The sequence below is a fragment of the Rhinolophus sinicus genome, linkage group LG03 (genome assembly GCF_036562045.2).
Source record: "Rhinolophus sinicus isolate RSC01 linkage group LG03, ASM3656204v1, whole genome shotgun sequence".
NCBI classification, from domain to species: domain Eukaryota; kingdom Metazoa; phylum Chordata; class Mammalia; order Chiroptera; family Rhinolophidae; genus Rhinolophus; species Rhinolophus sinicus.
In genome coordinates this window covers 122,252,785-122,274,323 of record NC_133753.1, presented here as the reverse complement: position 1 = coordinate 122,274,323, position 21,539 = coordinate 122,252,785, and the positions used below count along the sequence as shown (strand labels likewise).

General features: G+C 37.1%; 1 protein-coding gene and 2 long non-coding RNA genes across 7 annotated transcripts in view; 1 reads left to right on the top strand and 2 right to left on the bottom strand.

The window, feature by feature from the left end:
- The window catches only part of KCNN2 (potassium calcium-activated channel subfamily N member 2), a 383,473-nt gene extending 363,246 nt beyond the window's left edge, over positions 1–20,227 (top strand). For all 5 annotated transcript variants that reach the window (XM_019727805.2, XM_074328595.1, XM_074328596.1 and 2 more), the window contains 4 exons: positions 1,544–1,654; positions 10,099–10,226; positions 16,497–16,566; positions 19,623–20,227. In XM_019727805.2, the coding sequence (XP_019583364.2) occupies positions 1,544–1,654; positions 10,099–10,226; positions 16,497–16,566; positions 19,623–19,910 (597 nt within the window). In that variant the 3' untranslated portion in view covers positions 19,911–20,227. The remainder of the gene's footprint in view (positions 1–1,543; positions 1,655–10,098; positions 10,227–16,496; positions 16,567–19,622) is intronic.
- Positions 2,319–10,110, bottom strand: LOC141570675 (uncharacterized). The gene is made up of 3 exons (XR_012494971.1): positions 10,002–10,110; positions 8,664–8,816; positions 2,319–2,893 (listed from the first exon to the last, which is right to left on the bottom strand). It is a non-coding gene; the product is annotated as an uncharacterized LOC141570675 (long non-coding RNA).
- LOC141570674 (uncharacterized) lies at positions 11,799–15,957 on the bottom strand. The gene is made up of 3 exons (XR_012494970.1): positions 15,193–15,957; positions 13,366–13,416; positions 11,799–12,160 (listed from the first exon to the last, which is right to left on the bottom strand). It is a non-coding gene; the product is annotated as an uncharacterized LOC141570674 (long non-coding RNA).
- Positions 20,228–21,539: the final 1,312 nt, after the last annotated feature.

Genomic DNA, 21,539 nt, shown 5'->3' with positions numbered 1-21,539 from the left:
AACCTCTTTTCACAGTTGAGCTTACTTCTTTCCAGTTATTTTTTTTCCCTCTCCAAGGTGGATTCTTTCTAAAAAAATAAAATTAGGAGCAAATTAGGTATACAGTTTTGTAAATTGCTCATTTAAACAATAAATATTACAGAAATAAAAATTTAATACAGTCAATATATTATGGATATAGTGTAACGAATAACCATTCCTCAATAGTAGATATTTAAGATATAAAACACTACATTTTTAAGGCACAGAGTTGCCATTATAATTAGTGATTTTTCCACCTACTGATAATGAGAAACAGCAGTTACCTAATGGGAATTTGAGACGCTCTTAGATGGTTATCCAGTGAGTACCCTACTATTTTGACTAACATAAAGGGGATGCTATTAAAAACTAGTTTTAAAAGATGCAAGTCTGTTGGAATACCCACAAGTATTGTAACATCTCTTTGTTTGTGCCCCTCTTTGGTGGACTCCTACCTGAACTGTTATTCATTGTTTTATCTGCCCAATGAGACAGCCTGGCAATCTCTACTGCTCTGTGGTCCTTTCAGGGATGAGATTCTGTCTAGAGAGCTGGATTACCTTTCACAACACCTAAGCCAGCTCCTCAGCTGGCCCCTTGCCTACCAGGTGTGCTGCAGCAGCATGGCCTTGCCCAGGCTCTCCTACAGGTGCCCTAGCCTTACCTCCTGACCCTGTATGCAATTAGCCCAGAAGACCCCACACCTCATGACTTGGAATGGATGCACCTTGGTCATGGAGAGCAGGACTGTCATCTCTGGGGCACCACACAGCGTCACACATCTCTTTCTAAGAGATCAGCACAGTGGCCATAATTCAAACAGGACCACTCCTGATGTTTTACAAAGTAAAGGTAGCCCATGCCTTTCTTAGTGCAGGTAAATCCCTAGAATAGCCGGATGGTTGTCCTTTACCTTCAGCACTTCGTATCTCTGTTGTCCAGGTTCAGATCACGGTGACCTTTGTGATCCTTTCTGTTGTGCATGTAGAAGAGTTTGAACTTTTGTGGACGCTGAGATAACGCGTCTCTCTTCATTTCCAGTATATCACAGTGGGTTGGCCTGAAGACCTCCTGGTCTTATTTTATGGAATGTTATTTTTCAGACAATAGTTCTTATTGTGCCTACTCTGTGCCTTATAGTTTCTACTCTGTGCCTTTATATTCATTTAATTGATCGTTCCTGTGATAGGTATATATAACTAATTTGCTCCATTTTTTAAGAAATCTCTGAAAATTTTAGAGAAATGGTAAAGTTGCTTTTTACCATTTACTTTTTATAATTAAGCTGTGTTTGATTCAAATATGTTTTAGTTCTTAATATATGTGAATTAAGTTGTTAGTCACAATGTAAAGGCACAGTGCTTGTTGACCATGCATTTGCTGTAATATTTATTGAAGACACAGATGACTACAGTTTTGTGTTGTTTTCTCCAGATACTTATGTCCTTGGAGCTAAATATTTTTTAATGTAGCTGAGGCCAAAACTGATTAACTCTTTGGGGTTCTCCTCTTGTGATTGCAGGGTGCTGGCTGCACGGCCCTGGTGGTAGCTGTGGTGGCAAGGAAGCTAGAACTTACCAAAGCAGAAAAGCACGTGCACAACTTCATGATGGATACTCAGCTGACGAAAAGAGTAAGTCACTGCCCTGTATCTTCAAAGGGAACATTAATGTGATTTTTTTCCAACATTGGGCATTATGGTTTTTATTTTGACCTCTGAAGCTGAAATGTCATCATTTAGAGTTAAGGTATTCTTGGAATCAAGTCTGTGTTTTCACATTTAGAAATAGACTCTTCCTAACCTTAGGTCACTCAGGAACTAATTGGACAACCTTGGTATTTACTCACGGATAAAAATAGACCACATAAATCTGGAAAAAATAAATAGGTGTACTTAACATTTAAGTTTGCCGTATACAAAAGGAAACCAATATTGGACTGAACAGGGAGGAACACACTGACAATATAATATAGAAATTTTATGGGAAAGTGATTCAACAAATATTTTACTGAGCTTCTATGAGCCAGTCATTGTTCTAAAGACTGGGATCGCAAAGACAAATAAGAAACAACCACTAACTTTTAGGACTCCAAGGTAGGGGCAGACACAGACCCTTTCCATCATTTAAAGGCTATCACAGAGATGTTGAAAATGGTATAGCATCTGGAGGGCAGATCCATATATAATTATAACATATACAGGAAAACAGTAATTACACATTTGCAGAGCACGCACTCTGTGCCATCCACTGCTCAAAGTGTGTCACCTGTATAACAAACATCTTTCATCACAACAACTTCATGAGGGAAATGCTAGTATTATGCCCATCTTAAAAATATGGAGGCCAGGAACAGAGAGGGTTCGATAACTTGCTCAAAGTAATTATATCAAGGAGGAAAGCCATGTAAGAGGAAAGATTTTTATCACACTAAATGTTTAACCTCTTATGGTCACTTGAGATACAAAAATACCAAAGTCAGAAGTAGCTAAAAATTATTTTATAGCAGAATCATCTTGCTACATAACCACACCACAAAGTAGAATCCAATCAGGCTGTCAATAAAATAACAAACTACCTTGTCTTTCATAGCTGTACCCTAATAGATCAGTCCCTTTAATGCACATTTTATTTATTTGGATAATATTTATAAAATGGAAACATGAATTCTAATTGCCTTGATAATTTCCAAGTCTTACCTATCAGATATTATTGTGAGACTTCATTTCAGTTAGTAGGTCCACATATATTCTAGATGATCAATGCCATGCAGATGCCATGCTGTCCACTTGGATTTACTATTTTGGAATGTCTTCTACTCTGCACAGTTTTCTCTCATGTCCTGAATTTGTTCTCCAAGCTCATGAACATTCCTAAATGTTACAAAAAAGCACATGGAGAATAGAGGGTTAGGGTTTTTGTCATTTTCAAAGCTACATAGAAATGTAAAAAAAAATATATATATATATATATATTAGATTATTAATACACATCTAATCCAAAATTGTAGCATGTTTTGTGTATCTCATAGTGTGCTCATTTGGATGAGTTCTGTACTGTATGATTTGTGTTTAAGAGACAGAAGTTGTACAATATCAAAAGAACCCTTCCATAAAGTCCCTCGTATAATCCAAATAATTTTATCATGAAGATTATACATGTAACTTTCACATAAAATATTAGGCAGAAAAATACCTTAAAACACCATATATATGTGCATGTAAATCTTTTCAATAGTAAAAAAAATATATATGAACACAAATAAGAAAACCAATTAGCAGGTTTGGACAGATTTCCCCAGGGTTCCTAAGCAGGTATTTAGTTTTATCTTAAGAAGGAAATATGTAATTTCTTTAAATTTACTTTGGGATACTGATATTCCACATATTCATTATTGAAGCATTTTATGAGTTAGAAAAGAAAGGGCTTCGATTTTTAAATTTACAGTATAACAAACATTGCTATATACCACCTTTGATTAAAGATTTTTGAGAAATTCACAGAGGTCTCCCCATTTCATTTGGGGAGACATTCCAGGTTGGTTTTATAGTATAGTTACTTTAGTTTAAGGTTTCTCAACCCTGGCACTAATGACCTTTTGGACTGGGTAATTCTCTGTTGTGTGGAACTTCTTGTGCCTTGTCAGATGTTTAGCAGCATTTTTAGCCTCTACACACTAGATGCCAGTAGAACTTCCCCCCACTTGTCACAACTCAAAATGCTCCCAGACATTGCCAAATGTCCTCGAAGGGGACAAAATGGCCCATCGGGAGAACCACTGCTTTTGCTTGTTATTTTCCAGGGATTTGGAGACCGAGACAATTCCTCTTCACAGATATTCTTTGAGTATACTGAATTGGTTGTAATCTCCTTCTTCCTGGGAATAATAGATATTCATTTAACAAAAATATACGGTGTATCTAATGTAGTCAAGGTTCTGTGTTAACAGCTGAGGATAAAGAGCTGAAACAGCATACTCCAGGATTCAGAGAATGTTGAGCTTTTATAGTACTATTCTTTTAGCAAATCAGATGAAAGTTCTTTGTCTCTCTGCTTGGCAGAAAAATGCACTTGTGAGCTTCCTTTAGAGGACTGGATCCAGGAACTAGGTGACCTTCCTTTGTTTTTTTGTGAATGGGACTCATTTCCCCAACTAACCAAGTTTTCTGATGTTACAGCTTTTTTGTTGTAAGATTTTGTGATACAATCCCTATAGATAATATTGCATTGAGTCAAAAATTGTTTACAGAAAGTTTTCCCAATAAGAAGTACATTCTAATTTCAAAATTCACATTCTCCATAATGCTTATGATGCTGTACTAATTCTATTACCTCATTACTACTTCTTAAATGGGTAACTACTTTGCAGTATTTCTTGGGACCAGAGTCTTTTATAAGTCTGAAAGACTCTAGCAGGCTTGCTGACAGATCAATTTTTATAGACAAGATGTCACTAAGTACAGGTACATATGTTTAAATGGCATTAGAATCAAAAACGTAAATTTCTGGTTTATGGTGCCCATTCCAATATTACAGTCAATACAATATTTGAAAATGATAGCTCTTTTATAGTCCTCTGCATTATTTTATACAAAGTCATCGACTTAAGTGTCATTTATCTGGAACTTGATTCCATTTGGTTATTTACAAAATTGGGGCCCATTTATACTTTTTAAGTAAAAATCCTAAAATATTGAGTGATCATTAATGAATGATTTCTGGGAAATAGCCAAGAGTAAACAACCTAAAAACCATACATAGTTACCAACATGAAAAATTTAAAATACAAATTCAAGGCTGTTTATATTGTTAGAGAAAAATTCAACTATCCCCTGAAACACTACATAGAAGAAAACATGTTTTCTGATGGTTAACAAAGGAAATGGGCACAGACGCCCTGCAACCTGAATATGACTCTAAAGAAAAACCACTATGGATGTTAAAAGATAAATTATCCTTTCAGGAAGAAATGTTACTTTCCAGACTTTCCATTGTGCGTCTTAACTGAATTGAATGATTTCCATGTAAAATAATTCACCACATACAAATTTTCAGAGGAACAGTCTTACACAGAGATCATTTTTCTGTATGACTACCTCGACTACATAAAGTACTATGTTTGAAAGTAAAATACACCGTTCATTGTGCACCAGCATGAAGGAAGATTGTTCTATGTAATTCCAAAAGTTTATATAAGACTTTGCAATTAAAAAAAAAAAAGGCTGTAGGGTACATGTACTCAGAATAATCTAATGATTTTAAATTGAAAGCACAATAGCAATAACTTACCACTGGCCTTAGTAAGACAGGACCAGCTATTTAATAGATTTGTAGTTTATCACCTTCCACCGGCAGTGTGTTCACCATGCTATATTTTTTGGAAATATATGATTATTACTATTCATTCAGGTCTGAACCAGGAGGCAATCTTTGAGTTTGGCTCTCTGAATCCCTTCCTCTTAGACACAAACTTGAAAACAAGCAATTCTAAAACCTAGACAATTTTTGAAGTACTAGATGTACCACAAATGATAATTATACGTGTTAATGTCCACTGGGGGTGTTTCCAATCCTGTTCAGAATTCTCAATAAGATCCATAATAAGAACACTATTACGCAGTTATATAATTTTGTCCTGTGTGTCTCTAAGTGAACAGAAATTCTAGAGGATTTATTCTGTGTCGCTTTTGCCTTGTTCTTGGCTACACAGCTCAGTGGGTTAAAACACAAAGTGAGTGGGTCCCTGGGCCTTGCCCTGTTCTATAGCCACCACGTGGACTCCACCCCAGGTACCTGGCCTAAAGAACTGGAGGGGCCGATGCGGTTGGAGCCCTCAGCACATCTGCCTCGCTGCTGTAGGGCCTGCTGAGAGCATGAGGCGTCCTGCTCATTCTAGAGGTCTCAGCCACAGCATATGTGGCAATATTTTCCTGTAGTTTTCAGAGTAAGAAGCAAGAAACTCTCCTGGTGGGGGCAATGGGAGAACAAGGTGAAAGGGATTAAGTACAAGTTGTCAGTTATCAAAATAAGTATGAGGGATGTAAAGTACAGCGTAAGTAATATAGTCAGTGATACTGTAATAACTGTGTTTGGTGTCAGACAGGTACTAGACTTCTTGGGCCGATCACTTCATAAGGTATATAAATGTCTTATCACTGTGCTGAACACCTGAAACTAATATACTACTGTATGTCAACCATAATTGGAAAATACATTTTTTTTAAAAATGTTTCTTTAAAAAGAAAATTTTACTGCTGCTTAAATCAGAGATTATATACCTTCCCCTTAAATTTGGGAAGAAAGTAAGTACTGCACTAAAGCCTCTGAAGGAGAGGCAAGAGAAAAACAAAGAAATGTAAGCTGGAAAAAAAAAAAGAATCAAAGTAGTAAAAAGCAAAAGAAAACTATAAACAAAGTAACTTTTAAACAGTGCTCTAATTACATGTATCATTTAGTGTTGAACAAAGCAAATTTTCAGTTAAAAGTCAAACATAGTTAAGTGCTTTTGTGGTTTATAAAGTATTGTTATACTTAAAAATATGTGTTTATCTTACTCCAAATGGCTTTAATATTTTATAATTACATATGAGTCAGCAATATAACGTTTCGTATCCTTTATAACCCTAAAAGTGGGCTTAAGGCATCTGGGTGAGTACTCTTACACTTAATAGTATGAATTTGTTTTCTCAAATTATTAAAATATCTGATTATTAATATGCTTTTCAAAATTTTTCTAATAGGATTTGAAGTTGAGCATTAGTGAGGTGGATTCCTTTCCTGTTAAGAATGAATCCTCCTCTTACTCTTTTTATTTTTTGAAGTATAGGAAATAAGTTATTTATATTTCAGAGTGGTGTTGGCCTATTAACTGGCACTAGAATTATTACAGCTACTTAATTCTTGAGGGATCTCTGTGAATCCCTCGTACAAACCATCATGGTATCTAGCATGTGGTAGAGACTCAATAAATTTCTTGCATTAATAAAGGGAAATGCACTGACCCATTTAGACCGTAGATCTCTTCTCTAACCTACACACCTTTCTTATCAAGAGGATCCTTTGGATCCAAATATGATTAGAAGCAGTGTTTATGATGCAAATTTTATATACTGTGGTGCCCAATGAACCCATAGACATTGATTTAGTACCAGCTGTGCCCAAAGCACTGAGCTAGGGAGACACAAAGATTAGTGACATGGCCCCTGCCCTCAAAGAATTTGTAAACATCCTGGGAAGGGGAGTGGTGGCCCCCAGGTTACAGTGTTAGATGACTGTAGGGCAGGATTCTTAACTTCATAAACAAAGGATACTTTCCTCCCAACTCTACTTCACTTTCACCCCAATGATCACAAACACACAGACCTCGTTCTCCCCCAGTCTGCCCATTACTTTCAGGTAAGAATTCCCCATTGTTCAAGCCTGTAAAACACTGAGGTGCTTTCCACCCAGTTTTCTCCCTGTCCGCTATTACCTTTCAACTCTACGAGAGACTGGACAAACTTACTATTAAAAACATATCTGAACAGGCAGATATTTTCTATCCTTGGGCATATTGTTTTGTGGCTGCTATTTTGAAAACTAGCAGTTTAAGGGTTTTCATTCCTGTGTTTGAAAACCTATTAGGGAATTAGAAAGGGGATGTTTCAACATAAATGTACATACACAGGGTGCCAAAAAATGTACGAGTATACACATTTTAAGAAAGAAAAACTGTATTGAAATTGTAATACTCAATATATACCTATACTAAAAGATGAATACAAGTCACGTTTGACTTCTACAATTGCAAGAGGTGCTCAAAGAGGTTACTGTCAGTGTCCAAACACTTCTGATTATGGCGAACTAATGCTTGAGCAACACTGACCAAAGTGTCCACTTGTATACATTGTTTTGGCACCCCCGGTATTTCACAGGTTAAAAAGTAGCTGTAGGGGTTTCATTTTCCAATGAAGAGTCATTTTCAGTTTCATCCTGGCAACTAACATGAGTATTGAGTGAATACAAATCCTGTAACATAAGATCTCGGGGCATCGCCCACCCCACTGAACTCTGAGATGGAGGTTCCCAGACTCCCCTTGAGCCATTCCCCCACCACCCCAAAGAGAATCATTTAAAATACAGGGAGGACAAGCACTGAAGCACCTTTTTAAAAGTTTATAGACTTCAGTAGTTTAGCATTTGCTATCCTTTTTAGATGCGAATCCAAAGCAAAATCAATTGCTACATTCTGTTCCAAACATTGCTGTCTTCCTGTCCCTCTGTTTTTACTGTTTTCTGGCTTCCTCTCCAGCCTGGGGTCTAGGCTCCTCCTCTGTGTCTCGGACTGATAAAATCAGGGAGTAGACATGCACCAGGGAGGGCCTGTGCTGGTCTTCCAGGCAGTTACAGCTGCTTGGAGAGCTGAGACCCTTCTCCCTCCTACTAGCCGGGAAGGGCCTATCCCAGCCTCAGGCAGTGCTGGCCAGTCATGTCTCACTCTCTCTTTAAAAGCAAGGTCTTCAACCCTCCTCAACTTATGTTGTATCCATTTCCTTACCTTTGAAAAGGACATAGGGTCAGATGGCAAAGCCTTCCAAAAAGTGACTGATTCCTCTGTGAGAGAGAAAAATTGTGTTTCCATAGGAATGAAGACCCAAGAATTACCTGAATTTTACTGTGGATGGTGGTGACGTCCCTTATCTCACTGCTGGCGCTCAGCATCTTACGTTTCAGTCATTTTTCTATTGGTTTGAGAATGCTCTCCATGCAGAGGCTGGTAAATATCCAGAGGAAGTACATTACGAACCAAAGTCACTCCTAAAAAAATTTATAAGAAATCAGTCATTTTCGTAAAATGGGTTCTAGCGGTACAATGTCATTCCAAAAGGAAACTTTTTAGCATCGTGAAAAAGGATGCTTTCTTTGCTAAAGTGAAAAAATATACATACATACTTGAATCCATAGTTTTAGTGTTAATTTTAAGGTTCTTCCTTATCGTAAATCTAAGGACTGAAAGGACTTGAATAATAATTCTCTCTAACCTCACTTTAATGAACAGAAAACTAAAATCCTATAAGGTTACCTAGTTCCCTTAACCAGACTTGGTTAGTACAAAGTCAAGAACTTAGATCTCGTTTCTCAAGCCCAGCTCACCATTCTGTCTTCCCCACATTGTCTTCCTTAAAATGTTGTCCTCACCCAGCCCGCCACGAGCCTGCAGCTCTCTTTGTGACTCATCCTTTCTTCATCATTCAAAAGAAGTAAATGGAACAACTTCTTAGAATAAGTAATTAACAACAAGCCCAAGTGAAAGCTCTGGCTCATCAGATCCTGTCACATGAGCAATGAAGAGAAGAAAGCTGCCCTTGGCTGGGCCTTTGTCAGCTTCCAGGATTTTCAGAAGTTAATCCAGAAAGCAAGTAACTGTACATCACTAGGAAGTAGCCACACTTTCCATCAGCTGCAGTAGGTCTTGGCAGTGTTACTAGAATGCTTTCATCCTGAGATATGTCCCATCCATTGGAAATGCAGTACATGTAAATTACCAACAAAGTCATGACAATATAGACTCTCTGTCAATTAATTAAAGTGTGCTAACAAGCATACAATTTGCTAAGTCACTCTGGGAGATTAGAGGACCAGGTCTACTCGTACATTCAGCGGTGGAAACATGCCCTTCCTGTAGTGCGAGATCACAAAGGACGAGATTAACCTTGGCCTTCTGGCATGTTGCCTTTCTCCAGGGAAATGAAGAACACAGAGAGAACAATTGCAACACAAGGTGGACAAATCAGCACCTCTTGATTTCAAAAAAATTTAAAAAGTGGTTGTATGAAAAGAAGGTCCCTGATAGGCAACAGTCGAGTTTAGAAAGAGATCAGGAGCATCCTAATATTTCAATCTAAGTGTTGTTTCCACACAGAGACTGGTGCTTTTTAAAACACACAGATTCAAGAAAAATAGGTTTTTGAGAAATAGTTACTAAACAGAGCTAGAGCTTACCATGACCACTGGGATGAAGAAAATGACCCCCAGCAAATTTGCAAAGACTTTTACTCTAGAATTTATCAACTGTTCTTCTTGTTTGTTTTTTTCACAGGTGAAAAACGCAGCTGCCAATGTACTCAGGGAAACGTGGCTAATTTATAAAAACACAAAGCTAGTAAAAAAAATAGATCACGCAAAAGTGAGAAAACATCAACGAAAATTCTTGCAAGCTATTCATCAGTAAGTACAATTTTTCATTTTCATCCTGCTTTTGTATTTCTGGGTTTTAATTCTCCCACTTGGTTGTTCTTTTCTTATGAGGGAGAAAAAAAGAAAATGTCGTCATGCTTATTCCCAGAAGACACTATTTGGCAATTTAATAATTTCACAAATGAAATCCTGAGAAAACTTGTCAGTTCTTTCATGATTAAAAATCATTTATTATTGGGAGAGTAGTCATTTAATATAGTAATTAAATGTCTTCTCAGTTTCTCTTTAGAAGCAATAATTTCAGTTAAAATTGTATTTCTTAATTTAACTTATTCATATAGTTTGCTCTAAGATGCTTAGTTTGTATCCATTGAAAAATCGTGGGGGGAAAAATTTAGCGTTTTACGGTCTATCTGGATATTTTTTAACATACCTCCGAACCGTGTTATATGAAGGTAGTACCTACAATTGATTTAAAACTTGAATTTTTAAATGAGTTTTTAGTCAGGACTTGGGGGATTTTTCTATATGCTACGTGTTCATTATAGATTTTATAGTTCCTATAGAACCTGTACTCTTTTATCATTATTCTAACTTTATCCAGACTACCAGAGTTCATTTCATTGTTATACCAGATAATTATCACAGACTTTTAAAAATACAAACTTCTATCTAGTAAGTTCCAATAATAATTGGAAAGCACCAGGTCTTTCTCCACCAGACTGGCAGCCTCCTTACCGTAAGTAGATTCACGTGGGTATCAATTATGATACCATGCAGACTTGCTCTTAATGCTATTTCCGAATGTGGAAGAGCAGGCATGGACACATTTGTGGGTCAGAAAAGTGGTTCTCCTCATGCCAGCTACTGGGTAATTGTAGAAAGGTAGGTAAATGCTAGGTCTCTTGGCTGTACAGTGAGATGTGTCTTCTCAGAGCTCATTAGCACATCAGATGAGAAAGCTCTGAGACTGGAATTTTTATTTGACATATTTAGGTAATCTATATGTAATACATTACACCACTAACATTCTGTGGGAAATCACTAAGCATGCATCCTCTCCCTTTGCACCTGTCCATCCCATTGCCCCTTTTAACTAAGTATCACTGAAATGTGGGCTATGTCTATAATTATGGCCAAATATGTACTACATAGAAATTGTCACCCTCCTTAAAGAAAAGAAAATGCAAGTACTCTTGAGATCTAAAATAGAGGGAGACTGCACCTGGGGTAGACTAAATTATGTACCCAGACTGTACCTGGGGTAGGCCTCACTGCTATTCATGCTATTTACTTATGCTCTTCCCCTTGTTATCACTAACACCAAAGTGACATCATTTCTCCTTTAGCTCCGTGACTTGACACACAACTATGATTTTTGTCCCATTATAAGGAAACCAGAACACTAGAATTCTAAGATCATACTCCTTTAAAGTCTGGGAAAGAGTAACAGGGAAAACCACAGAGAGGAACATTGTATTAGATCTGGCACACAAGAGAAAGCTACTCACTGGACCTCCCAGCACCCCTTACAACCAAGTTCCACCACCCAAGAGCGTTTGCATAGATGTCTCGAGTCCCTGAAGCTTAGATCTACGAGAGTGAGTCCCCTGAGAGATGCTGAACCTTCTCCTCTGCTTTCATCAGGCTATTCTTCCTGTATGAAGACAGACCTCTTCCCCAAGGGTCACCTGGCACAACTTGCCTGCACCCCCAGAGCCACACAACACAGTAACCCTAACATTCATACAAGCGATACTCATGGTATACTGTGGAGAAATCATTCTTTGGACTTTTAATTTTTCAATACTAACCTGTACTGTTCAAGTATATTAAAAAGAAAGCTCACCGTTGTGGGTGTGAGATGACATGGAAGTGGGCGAGTGCGGTCTGTTTGCGTGTCCAGCAACCATACAGCCTGTTTCTTCCACGACTGGATGTGTGTCCCTGTCTGTCAGTGTAACCTGTTTAATTAACCTAATATAATTAATTGTGATTTGCCCTCAATGCCTTTGATAAATTTTCATATAACAAAGAATTTAAAATGCTTTGACAGTTTTTATAATATAATTATGTAGCCATGTGTAAATGGTGGGTATTTATATATTTATCTTGTCATAGAACTCAAGATCTGAATACATTCATGCTCAAAACCTTGGGGGACAGCTTAGGGGTGCTCACTATAAAATCATTTCAACTTTGAATTTTTTTATAATAAAATGTGAGAAAACAATCTTTTGCTGAACTAAGTTTGAAAACTATTCTTAAGCAATTGGTGTACTGCTCCAAGGTGTATTGACCTGATCGTAAGGGTTTCATGGCGTTGGTTTCTTAGGTCCTTTGGCATGCTACTTTTGGATAGAGTAATAGAGGAAACCACTTGTGATTCCTCTGCTTCTTTCAGACATTTCTCACTCTTTCTTCTGTAACAATGTATACTTTTAAAGCAGATGAGCTTCAAGCAACTCAGAAATGTTCTGAATTGTTTTATAAATTAGTCTTGGGGTTATTGGGCTTCCTTTGGGGTGGGAGAGACCTTATACTTGGTGAAAAAATACAAGAATTTATATGGGCTAGGTTTGGCTCGATTATTCTAATCATGCATAACTGTCTTTCATTTTAAGTTAGTGAGTGAAGGCATAAAGGAAAGCACATAGGGCTCGATTCCTAAGGGCAAGGCCTTTATTGCCCACAGTTCACACCCAGTGACACTGTCAGCACTGGCTGAAGTCGGACTTTGCTAGTTGAGGAAAAATTTACAAATGCATTTGCTAGAGCTCTCCTGGCCTCTCCTGTTTTCTGATTTGTCCTGAGAACTTTTTCAATAGCTCTCTGTCCCCTTCTGCTATTCCCCCCTTTATTTCAATTCTTTTTTTCCACGCTTCATAGCCTCTCTCCCCACCACATGACATCTCTAGTCTCTGATGGATGCTGAACTCTGCAGGCTTGTGTCCTCTTTTCAGTTACGTATGTCTTTTTGGATTATCACTTAGTGCCATAAAGCATTTGGTTTCTATAACTTTTCCCCCTTTTTCTGGTAGCACCTTTAACCTTAAAGTTTATCATTCTTCTATCTTAACTATAGACCCATCAATCAACATGAACTTGTCACAGAGTCAAGAAATTCAATAAACATAATTTCTGTAACATAGAGTGTTACATTACCTACCTTTCAGAAAGCCAGGCTTTTAAATAACTCCAACTCAGAAAAGATGTACTCCTTAAAAAAAAAAAAAAATTATGATCCTATGGTTAGACTATTGTCCGTTTAACCATATAACATTCTTATTAATCAAAAAAACCAAAAATGTTTCCTACTGTTTACTTGAACATCATGCATCAAAGAGGCCAAGATTAAATTACAAGTTCTTCCTTCTGAACTTTAGTTCTGGAGGAAACTATGGGCTTTCAGGTGGATGAAGAATAGTAGCAATGATGAGCGATGATAATATAATTGAATAGTGTTTCTCTTTGATCAATATGCCAAAATCCTGCAGAATCTTAACAGGATCTTCCAGCCAATGAATCGAGCCCCCTGTGCACAACTGAACACCAACCACACTGTGATATTTTGTTCCAGAATATTTTACAGTTTCTTTTCTTTTGTTTTGTCTTTTTATTTCAACAAAATGAAAATAGAGCTCGGAAGTAAGTTGTGTGAGCCGCTCCTTTCAACATTTGCAGAATTTTCTACCGGCTGCATGCACCCAAGTGGATCCTTTATTTGTGAATTTTAGTAGTCTGATTGCTGCTATGGAAATGTGATCCAAAAATCATGATATTTTCCTGTGATAAGTGAAGTTCACACGGAAGAAATCAACATGTGTTTCTTATTCTTTTCTGGGGGGGAAAGTAAAATACACATCTGCATGTTACCTTTTATTCTGGCAGCTGCAGCTTAAGTAGGGTTCTCCTACATCACAGGCAGTCTAAGACGCAACAAGGCAAGGTTATTCAAGTTCAGGGAGCTAAAGGAATTCCAGTCAAATAGGGCTACTCTAGGTCAGCTTTCCAGGTTAGAAAATAAAATGGGCAAAATTCTACTGTCAGAAATATAATATAGTAATCCGACAGAAGTAAATTAGGCTCCATAGTTTGGCATATGAAGTACCCATCTCAGCCACTGGCCCTTCCACCAGGCTTGCTGAGTTCAGGACTTTCTCGGCACTCACAAGTTGCTGGAGGCTTCTGGTCTCTTTCCCCAAACGTCAGTCATTCATGTGCCAACTGCACTATTACTTAAATTTGAAAAGCTTGATCTAAGTTACTATCGTAAGTAGCTGTTTAAATGGTGATATCAATTGACAATTGAAACACTGGTATTGAATTCTAGTCATAGGCTGTTGTCTGCAAAAAGCTCTGAGCTAAAAGCCTGCTGTCTCTTTTTTAAAAAGGAGAAGAAAGCAGGTGTTAGAAGATAAAAACAGGATAGCACCACCCTGAGACATCTTTCTTATCATAATCAAGAATCAGAAGGGAATTAAAGGGAATAACTATCTCTCCATCTGTGTTAGTATTGTTTACTGTCTTGTTTATCACTTAGTCACTTTGAACACCTTCTGGGATAAATCCAGCACTTCAGAAACACTTTCCTAACCTAACCCACTTCGTTTCATACATGAAGAAAGTGAAGGTCAAATTGGGGCCAGGGAGAAGATGGAACCCATGTCTGACATTATTCTCGCTGGTGATCCCCTCCATTTCTCTATAGTGACTTACACACATTTAAAGTTTGTTTGGGGGGTGGGGAGGGGTTGTTTTTGTTGCTTGCTTTTGTTTTTAAAAGGCATACACCAAGACTTGTAGCCCTTGTAAGTACTTAGGGAAACATTTCTCAACAACATATTAGAGTTAAATCTATGTTTGTAAATTTCTTGTAGACTAGAACATATTCCATCTCTAAGAGCACAAAAAGAAGCCAATTAACCTAGTTCCAAGTGTGCTAATAGAGAAACACATAGGCACAATGACAAGTTATAACCTTAAGCTGCTTTACCTTGTTAAAGAGTGTGTTGTAGGCAGGTGTCAGTTAAACTCTTACTGGCAGAAGGAACTATATCTTCACTGGAGAGCAGATTCCGTGACAGGTTGGATCTCCTAGTTTCAGAACAAAATCACTGAGCATGGTGCACGGGTGTTACAAAAATCTCGCTGGCAGTAAAATCTTGCCCTGTGATTTATTTCTTCTATGCAATTACCTTTAATTTAAATTGGGAAATAATAAAAAGTATGCTTTGCAGCATTAACACTATACTTTGTAAAATGATTCATCATCGAGGTAATAAGGTTAGCATAGATTTTTTTCTTTTTCTTTCTCATTAAGTAACTTAGAGAGATCTGCTTCTCTTTTGGAGCAAGGCTTTGAATTGTTGGCTTACAGAACAATATGACACTTTTTTCTTGTTGGAAAATCTTAGTTTCTTGGTACCATAGTAAGTACTGAATTAAATACTTGTTGAAATATTATGGTAAATAAATTAAGGAATAGTGAAGAGTTCTCATTCAGAAAGATTTATTTTTGAACAGTGGTTTTTTGACTGTCAGTCAGATGCATGTAATGATATTTAAAAGTACCTATAAGTAACTTTACAAGTAGCAATCCCCTCTGTCAGACACTTTAATTGTCCTCTGACTTTTATCTACCATAAAAATTAAGGGAAATTCTCCCAAGGAAATGGTCTGGCTTCTCTTCAAATTTAATGTCAGTTTAAGATGAAAGTCAAGTGAAGTACAATGAAGCATAAAAGAATTAGTGTTTTGAGATCATCTTGCTGCTGGTTGAATAAAAGTTTTATTTTTGCTAATAAGAATCTCACTTATCACTGTGTCTCATCAGGTTCAAATACCTAACCCAATCCATTTCAGACTAAACAGGGCTAACACCTGTATCTAGTCACGTAGGCATAGGAAGTTGCTCACTGCTCCAACATTGATGCAATTCCAGTTGCTTTGCATATTTCTTCCTATGTCTATTTGTCACGATACTGGGGCTTTAAGGAATGTTTTGGCTTTTCTCATATGGTTAAATCCTTATGAGCCTTTCTTAATTCAACTTTAACTACCTGGTGAATAGTTGTCCTAAGGACACCTCATCTCTTACTCTCTCTCCTTTCCTTTTTGCGGTGTTGGGGAAGCATGCTTCTCATTGTACCAGATACATAACCAGTTTGGACTTTACCCCAAATATTCAAGGCATTATCCATGCAGTTATTTGCTCTTGTCAATTTTGTGCATGCTTTTTAGAAGGCATCTGATAGCCATAGAAAAGGAACCTTTCTGACTTCAGATTCTGTCTTTTAGATTAAGAAGTGTAAAAATGGAGCAGAGGAAACTGAATGACCAAGCAAATACCTTGGTGGACCTGGCAAAGGTAAACTTGGGGTCTCAGCCCTCATGACTGGATCTGTTATAATTAACTACGGCACAATAACTAATAATGCTTTTGGAGGAGGCCACCCCAAATTTATTTAACAAAACATACCAACAAACCACCCTAAAATGATGTTCCAACTTAAAAGAGATTTTTAAAACTCTTCCTTAATATGCTCTTCCCCGAGGTGTTATTAGTCAACCCACATTTTAAAAGCTTTTCTACTTGCAGTGATTTGGAAATACAAGAAGAAACCTAAGTGGAATATGAGAAATACATTTGGGATGCTCATTTGTAGTTCAGTCTCATCCCTATGAGAACAGAACTACATCCTGGGTTCGACTATGAGGTTCACAGCTAAATAGGACTCATCAGTAAAATTACATTTTATGTAATTTAAGCAAACTAAGAAGAATGTAAAGTTGGAATTTAAAATAAATTCCAGAAATTACATCTTAAAATGAAAGTTGTCCTTCAGAAAGAGTGATCACTTTTTATAATTTATGGTTCTTTCTCCATTTCATAATTTAAAAATTGTACCTCTTTTTAAAAGTACATTAATAGTCCCCAAATTCTTTTGTCACATTTTTAAGATGTATCTGGTTGATTTTTGGTTGTTCCTCCCAAGTAAACTCCACTTTCAAAATACGAATATTTGTCAACAATCACAACAGTACGATTTTCCATTTTCTTGAACTAATTCTAAACAAAAGATTAGAATAGCACTTATGTAAGTGTTCAGCCTTTTAATACAAATGCTTTGAAAGAGGCAACTCTCAGTTGGACCTGTATGTTCTGTTCTTTGATAAATCAGCTGTGTCGTTTATAATCTTCAAGTATAACATATAAAACCTAGAAATATTTTTCCAAGTCTCATGAAATAGCAATCTAAATTATATTCATTTTAATGTATATCAATAACACAGGCTATATAAACGTTGAAGATGACTATCTGCTATGTCATAAATAGAAGATAAGTATTTAAAGACTTACCTCTAGGAGAGTATATAGCATGCATTTAAGCTGGGCAGCACACATATGTGAGACTCAAAGACATCCTTGATCAATATTTACACACATGACTTATGCTTGGACACGTCATAAACAAAGATGAGGCAGGCTCTTACATCACTCCTCGGTAAAATGATAGAAGAAATTAGGAATTTTAATGAAAAAATTGAACAGACCACTTGGAAATAATATATATAAGACATATCATTTTACTACCGTGTTTCCCCGAAAATAAGACCTAGCCGGACAATCAGCTCTAATGTGTCTTTTGGAGCAAAAATTAATATAAGACCCGGTGTTATATTATCATATTATATTATATATATATTATGTTGTGTTATGTTGTGTTATGTTATACCCGGTCTTATAGTAAAATAAGACCAGGTCTTATATTAATTTTTGCTCTAAAAGACCCATTAGAGCTGATTGTCCAGCTAGGTCTTATTTTCAGGGAAACACAATACATATAGAGGGTACCAAAAAAAAATGTATACATATTTTAAGAAAGGAAAACTATGCTAAAACTGTAATACTAAATATATACCAATAGCAAAAGATGGATACAAGTCACATTTGACTTCTCCAATTACAAGAGGTGCTCAAAATGGCTACCATCAGCGTTCAAACACTTCTGATTATGGCGAACTACTGCTTGAGCAACACTGACCAAAGTGTCCACTTGTATACATTTTTGGCACCCCCAGTATATTATAATATATAATGTAATATGTATCATAATAGCTACATCATTTTACTTTACATACTGTGAGACTAAATCTATGAGGCAACATGCTGTTTCTTTAAAATTAATTCTTTCGTGCCATGCTTACTATAACTGCGGAACTGTCCATGCCACAAGGATTCAGTATTTTCTGAATGAATAGATGTTGCTCACAAAGTCTCAAGACTATGTAGTGAAAGTAAAGTTAAGGCGCTCTGTCTCCATGGCTGAACTCAGAGCAGCTGCCTGTGTTCTGAATAGTAACTTCCTTATATAAGCAGTTTATTTATCATCATTAAGAGGTTGTTTAAACAGGATTGTTAAGCAGGGTAAGAGCACATACTGCAAAGAGAAATGAGGTAAAGGAGGGAAGGCTTAGACAAAGGGGCCTGACGTGGGGAAGACTGCACAGAGCTAAGGGCAACATCCCCATTTCTTCTTTCTTGGCCACCTTCTCCCCTCTCTGGCTCTATGCTGATCAGCTCTGAGGCCCTCTCCTTGTCTCTGGGATACTTCCAGAAATGTAAGTGGGAGTCAGAGTTTTGAATACCCTCTGCTCAAGACAATCAATTGCAAGATTCACTAGGACACTAAAAACATCTTCCTGTTTCAAACCACTTAGCATCTGATTAAGCCATAACCAATAAGGTAGCCTAGTAACTTCAGTATCTCCAACTTTTATTCCCTCAGTGATTATCTGTAAAAATGTTGTTTGACCCAATGCAGAGCCATAATTTGAAACATAGGACAGCAAAAGATATTCAGAAATTGTTTTATAGCTTTTAGTTCTGAAATTAAGTGACCAAATCAGTGTGTCTTAAACTTCATTCATATTCTACCCTCTAAATTTCTGCTACATCCCAATACCAACTGTATTATTATTTACTGTTCTTTCAATCTGCTTGTTTTTAAAAATTAGCAGAATTTGCCCTCATTAATATTACATGTTGCAAAATGAATTTGATGTGCTAACTTTTGTAATAACTGCTAAAGTATATACATAAATATTAAATCAAAACCTGTGTGTTTATCTGTACACCACCTGAAATCATCAGGCATACCACCAGCAGTACCTGCACAACGTGCTCTGCAACTGGATCCAATTAATGCCTAAGACCTTACAATTCTGAATCCTGGCATTGAACAGACGCACTGAATTTGCGTTGCAAGGTGAAGTGTTCAGGTAGCTGATGCCCCCAGCCCTGTTGCACTGGATGTGACCCAAAGGAGAAGAGCCCTCAGGTTCTGAGGTAGTTACTTCCAGGGCCAGTGTAAATAAGCCTGAGTTCTCTGTTTCTCTATCCCTCTCCATCTTGTTTTCCAGACCCAGAATATCATGTATGACATGATTTCCGACTTAAATGAAAGGAGTGAAGACTTCGAGAAGAGGATTGTTACCCTGGAAACAAAATTAGAGACTCTGATTGGTAGCATCCATGCCCTCCCTGGACTCATCAGCCAGACCATCCGGCAGCAGCAGAGAGACTTGATTGAGGCTCAGATGGACAATTACGACAAGCATGTCACCTACAATGCTGAGCGGTCGCGGTCCTCGTCCAGGAGGAGGCGCTCGTCCTCTACAGCGCCACCAACTTCATCGGAGAGTAGCTAGAAGAGAATCAGTTAACCACAAAATAAGACTTTTTGCCATCATATGGTCAATATTTTAGCTTTTATTGTAAAGCCCCTATGGTTCTAATCAGCGTTATCCGGGTTCTGTTGTCAGAATCCTGGGAACCTGAACACTAAGTTTTAGGCCAAAATGAGTGAAAACTCTTTTTTTTTTTCCTTTCAGATGCACAGGGAATGCACCTATTATTGCTATATAGATTGTTCCTCCTGTAATTTCACTAACTTTTTATTCATGCACTTCAAACAAACTTTACTACTACATTATATGATATATAATAAAAAAAGTTAATTTCTGCACATACTGGTTTGGTCACTTGACAGTTCTAAAGATTCACTTCTCTTGTTGTTTTCAAGGTAAAATGACTGGTTATCATCTAATGCATGTTGGATCACTGTGATTTCCGAAAGTTTGACTGGTTGGGGAAAGACTTTCAATTATTCCATGCCCTATTCACTAAGATTTTCCCTCATTGTGAAATACTATAGTCACAATCATTTGACCCAACCCAGTTCACTATTCTGTTTGAGTTTACAATATCTCATTTCAAATTTGTTTTGTTTCCAAATTATGTGGAAAGTGAGGTGGTTCTATCAAAACATATATAAAAACAAGAGGCACAGATGCCCTCAAGAATTATTTCATTCCAAATTTAACCAAAACTTTATTTGAAGAAAGTATCAGGTTACACCACTGTCGGTGAAATGATAGTGCATAATTTTAGGTCTCAACTAGTTATTTCATCTCTTTCCCTGTATTTGTTTATTATTTGGAGCCCACGTTGTACTCCAAGTGTTTAGATTATACACATGCATTTGCATAGATCGTAACAATTTAACATAAATGAGCGTAACTCTTAACATATCATATATCACCTAGCAAATGGTCCCCTCTTGGTCTGTACTTACATATTCGGTTCAAGGAAGTAAATGGCATCCAGTAAATTTCACGAGTTTCATTACACTTGTTTCATGGGTAGTTTGGGTTGGTTCCTATAAAAGGGAACTGGGTAGTTACTGCTGCATAAACACCTGTTTTCAAATTTACTCTAAGAATCCACTGGGTTTAAAAGAACCATCTTTGAAGTGATAACATGTGGAAAGCCCTTACATGGTAGTATATGCTAGAGTCTACAGAAAGAATTGACCCTATGTGGTAGGGATGACACATCATAAATATAAGGCTTCACTTGGACAGCTCTTAAATCCACTTGCTTGGATTGGCCTAAACCTAAAATGACTCCTTCATTTTCAGAGAAATCTGCTTTGTCTCCTCCCCTTTATTTTACACCATACTCTTTGGGGTGTACCTTACAACATTGCAAGTTGCTAGCCTACCAAGTTTCCTTTAACATCACCTTGCATAGTTCAATGAATAAAACCACTTTTATGGCTAGTCTCCATAATTGATGTAAAAATCAAATATTTCCATTCCAGATCAAGGTCATAAAAGTATGATTCCTTTAGTTTGTGTGAAAATCGCACTATGGCATATTTTGTGGGTATGAGTGACAAGGGAATTAGGTCACAGAATAAATTCAGTGTTGCCACCGCGATACTGAGGTAAGGCTGGACTCGTTAATGAACTCTCAGTCACTCAGGCAGCACCTCA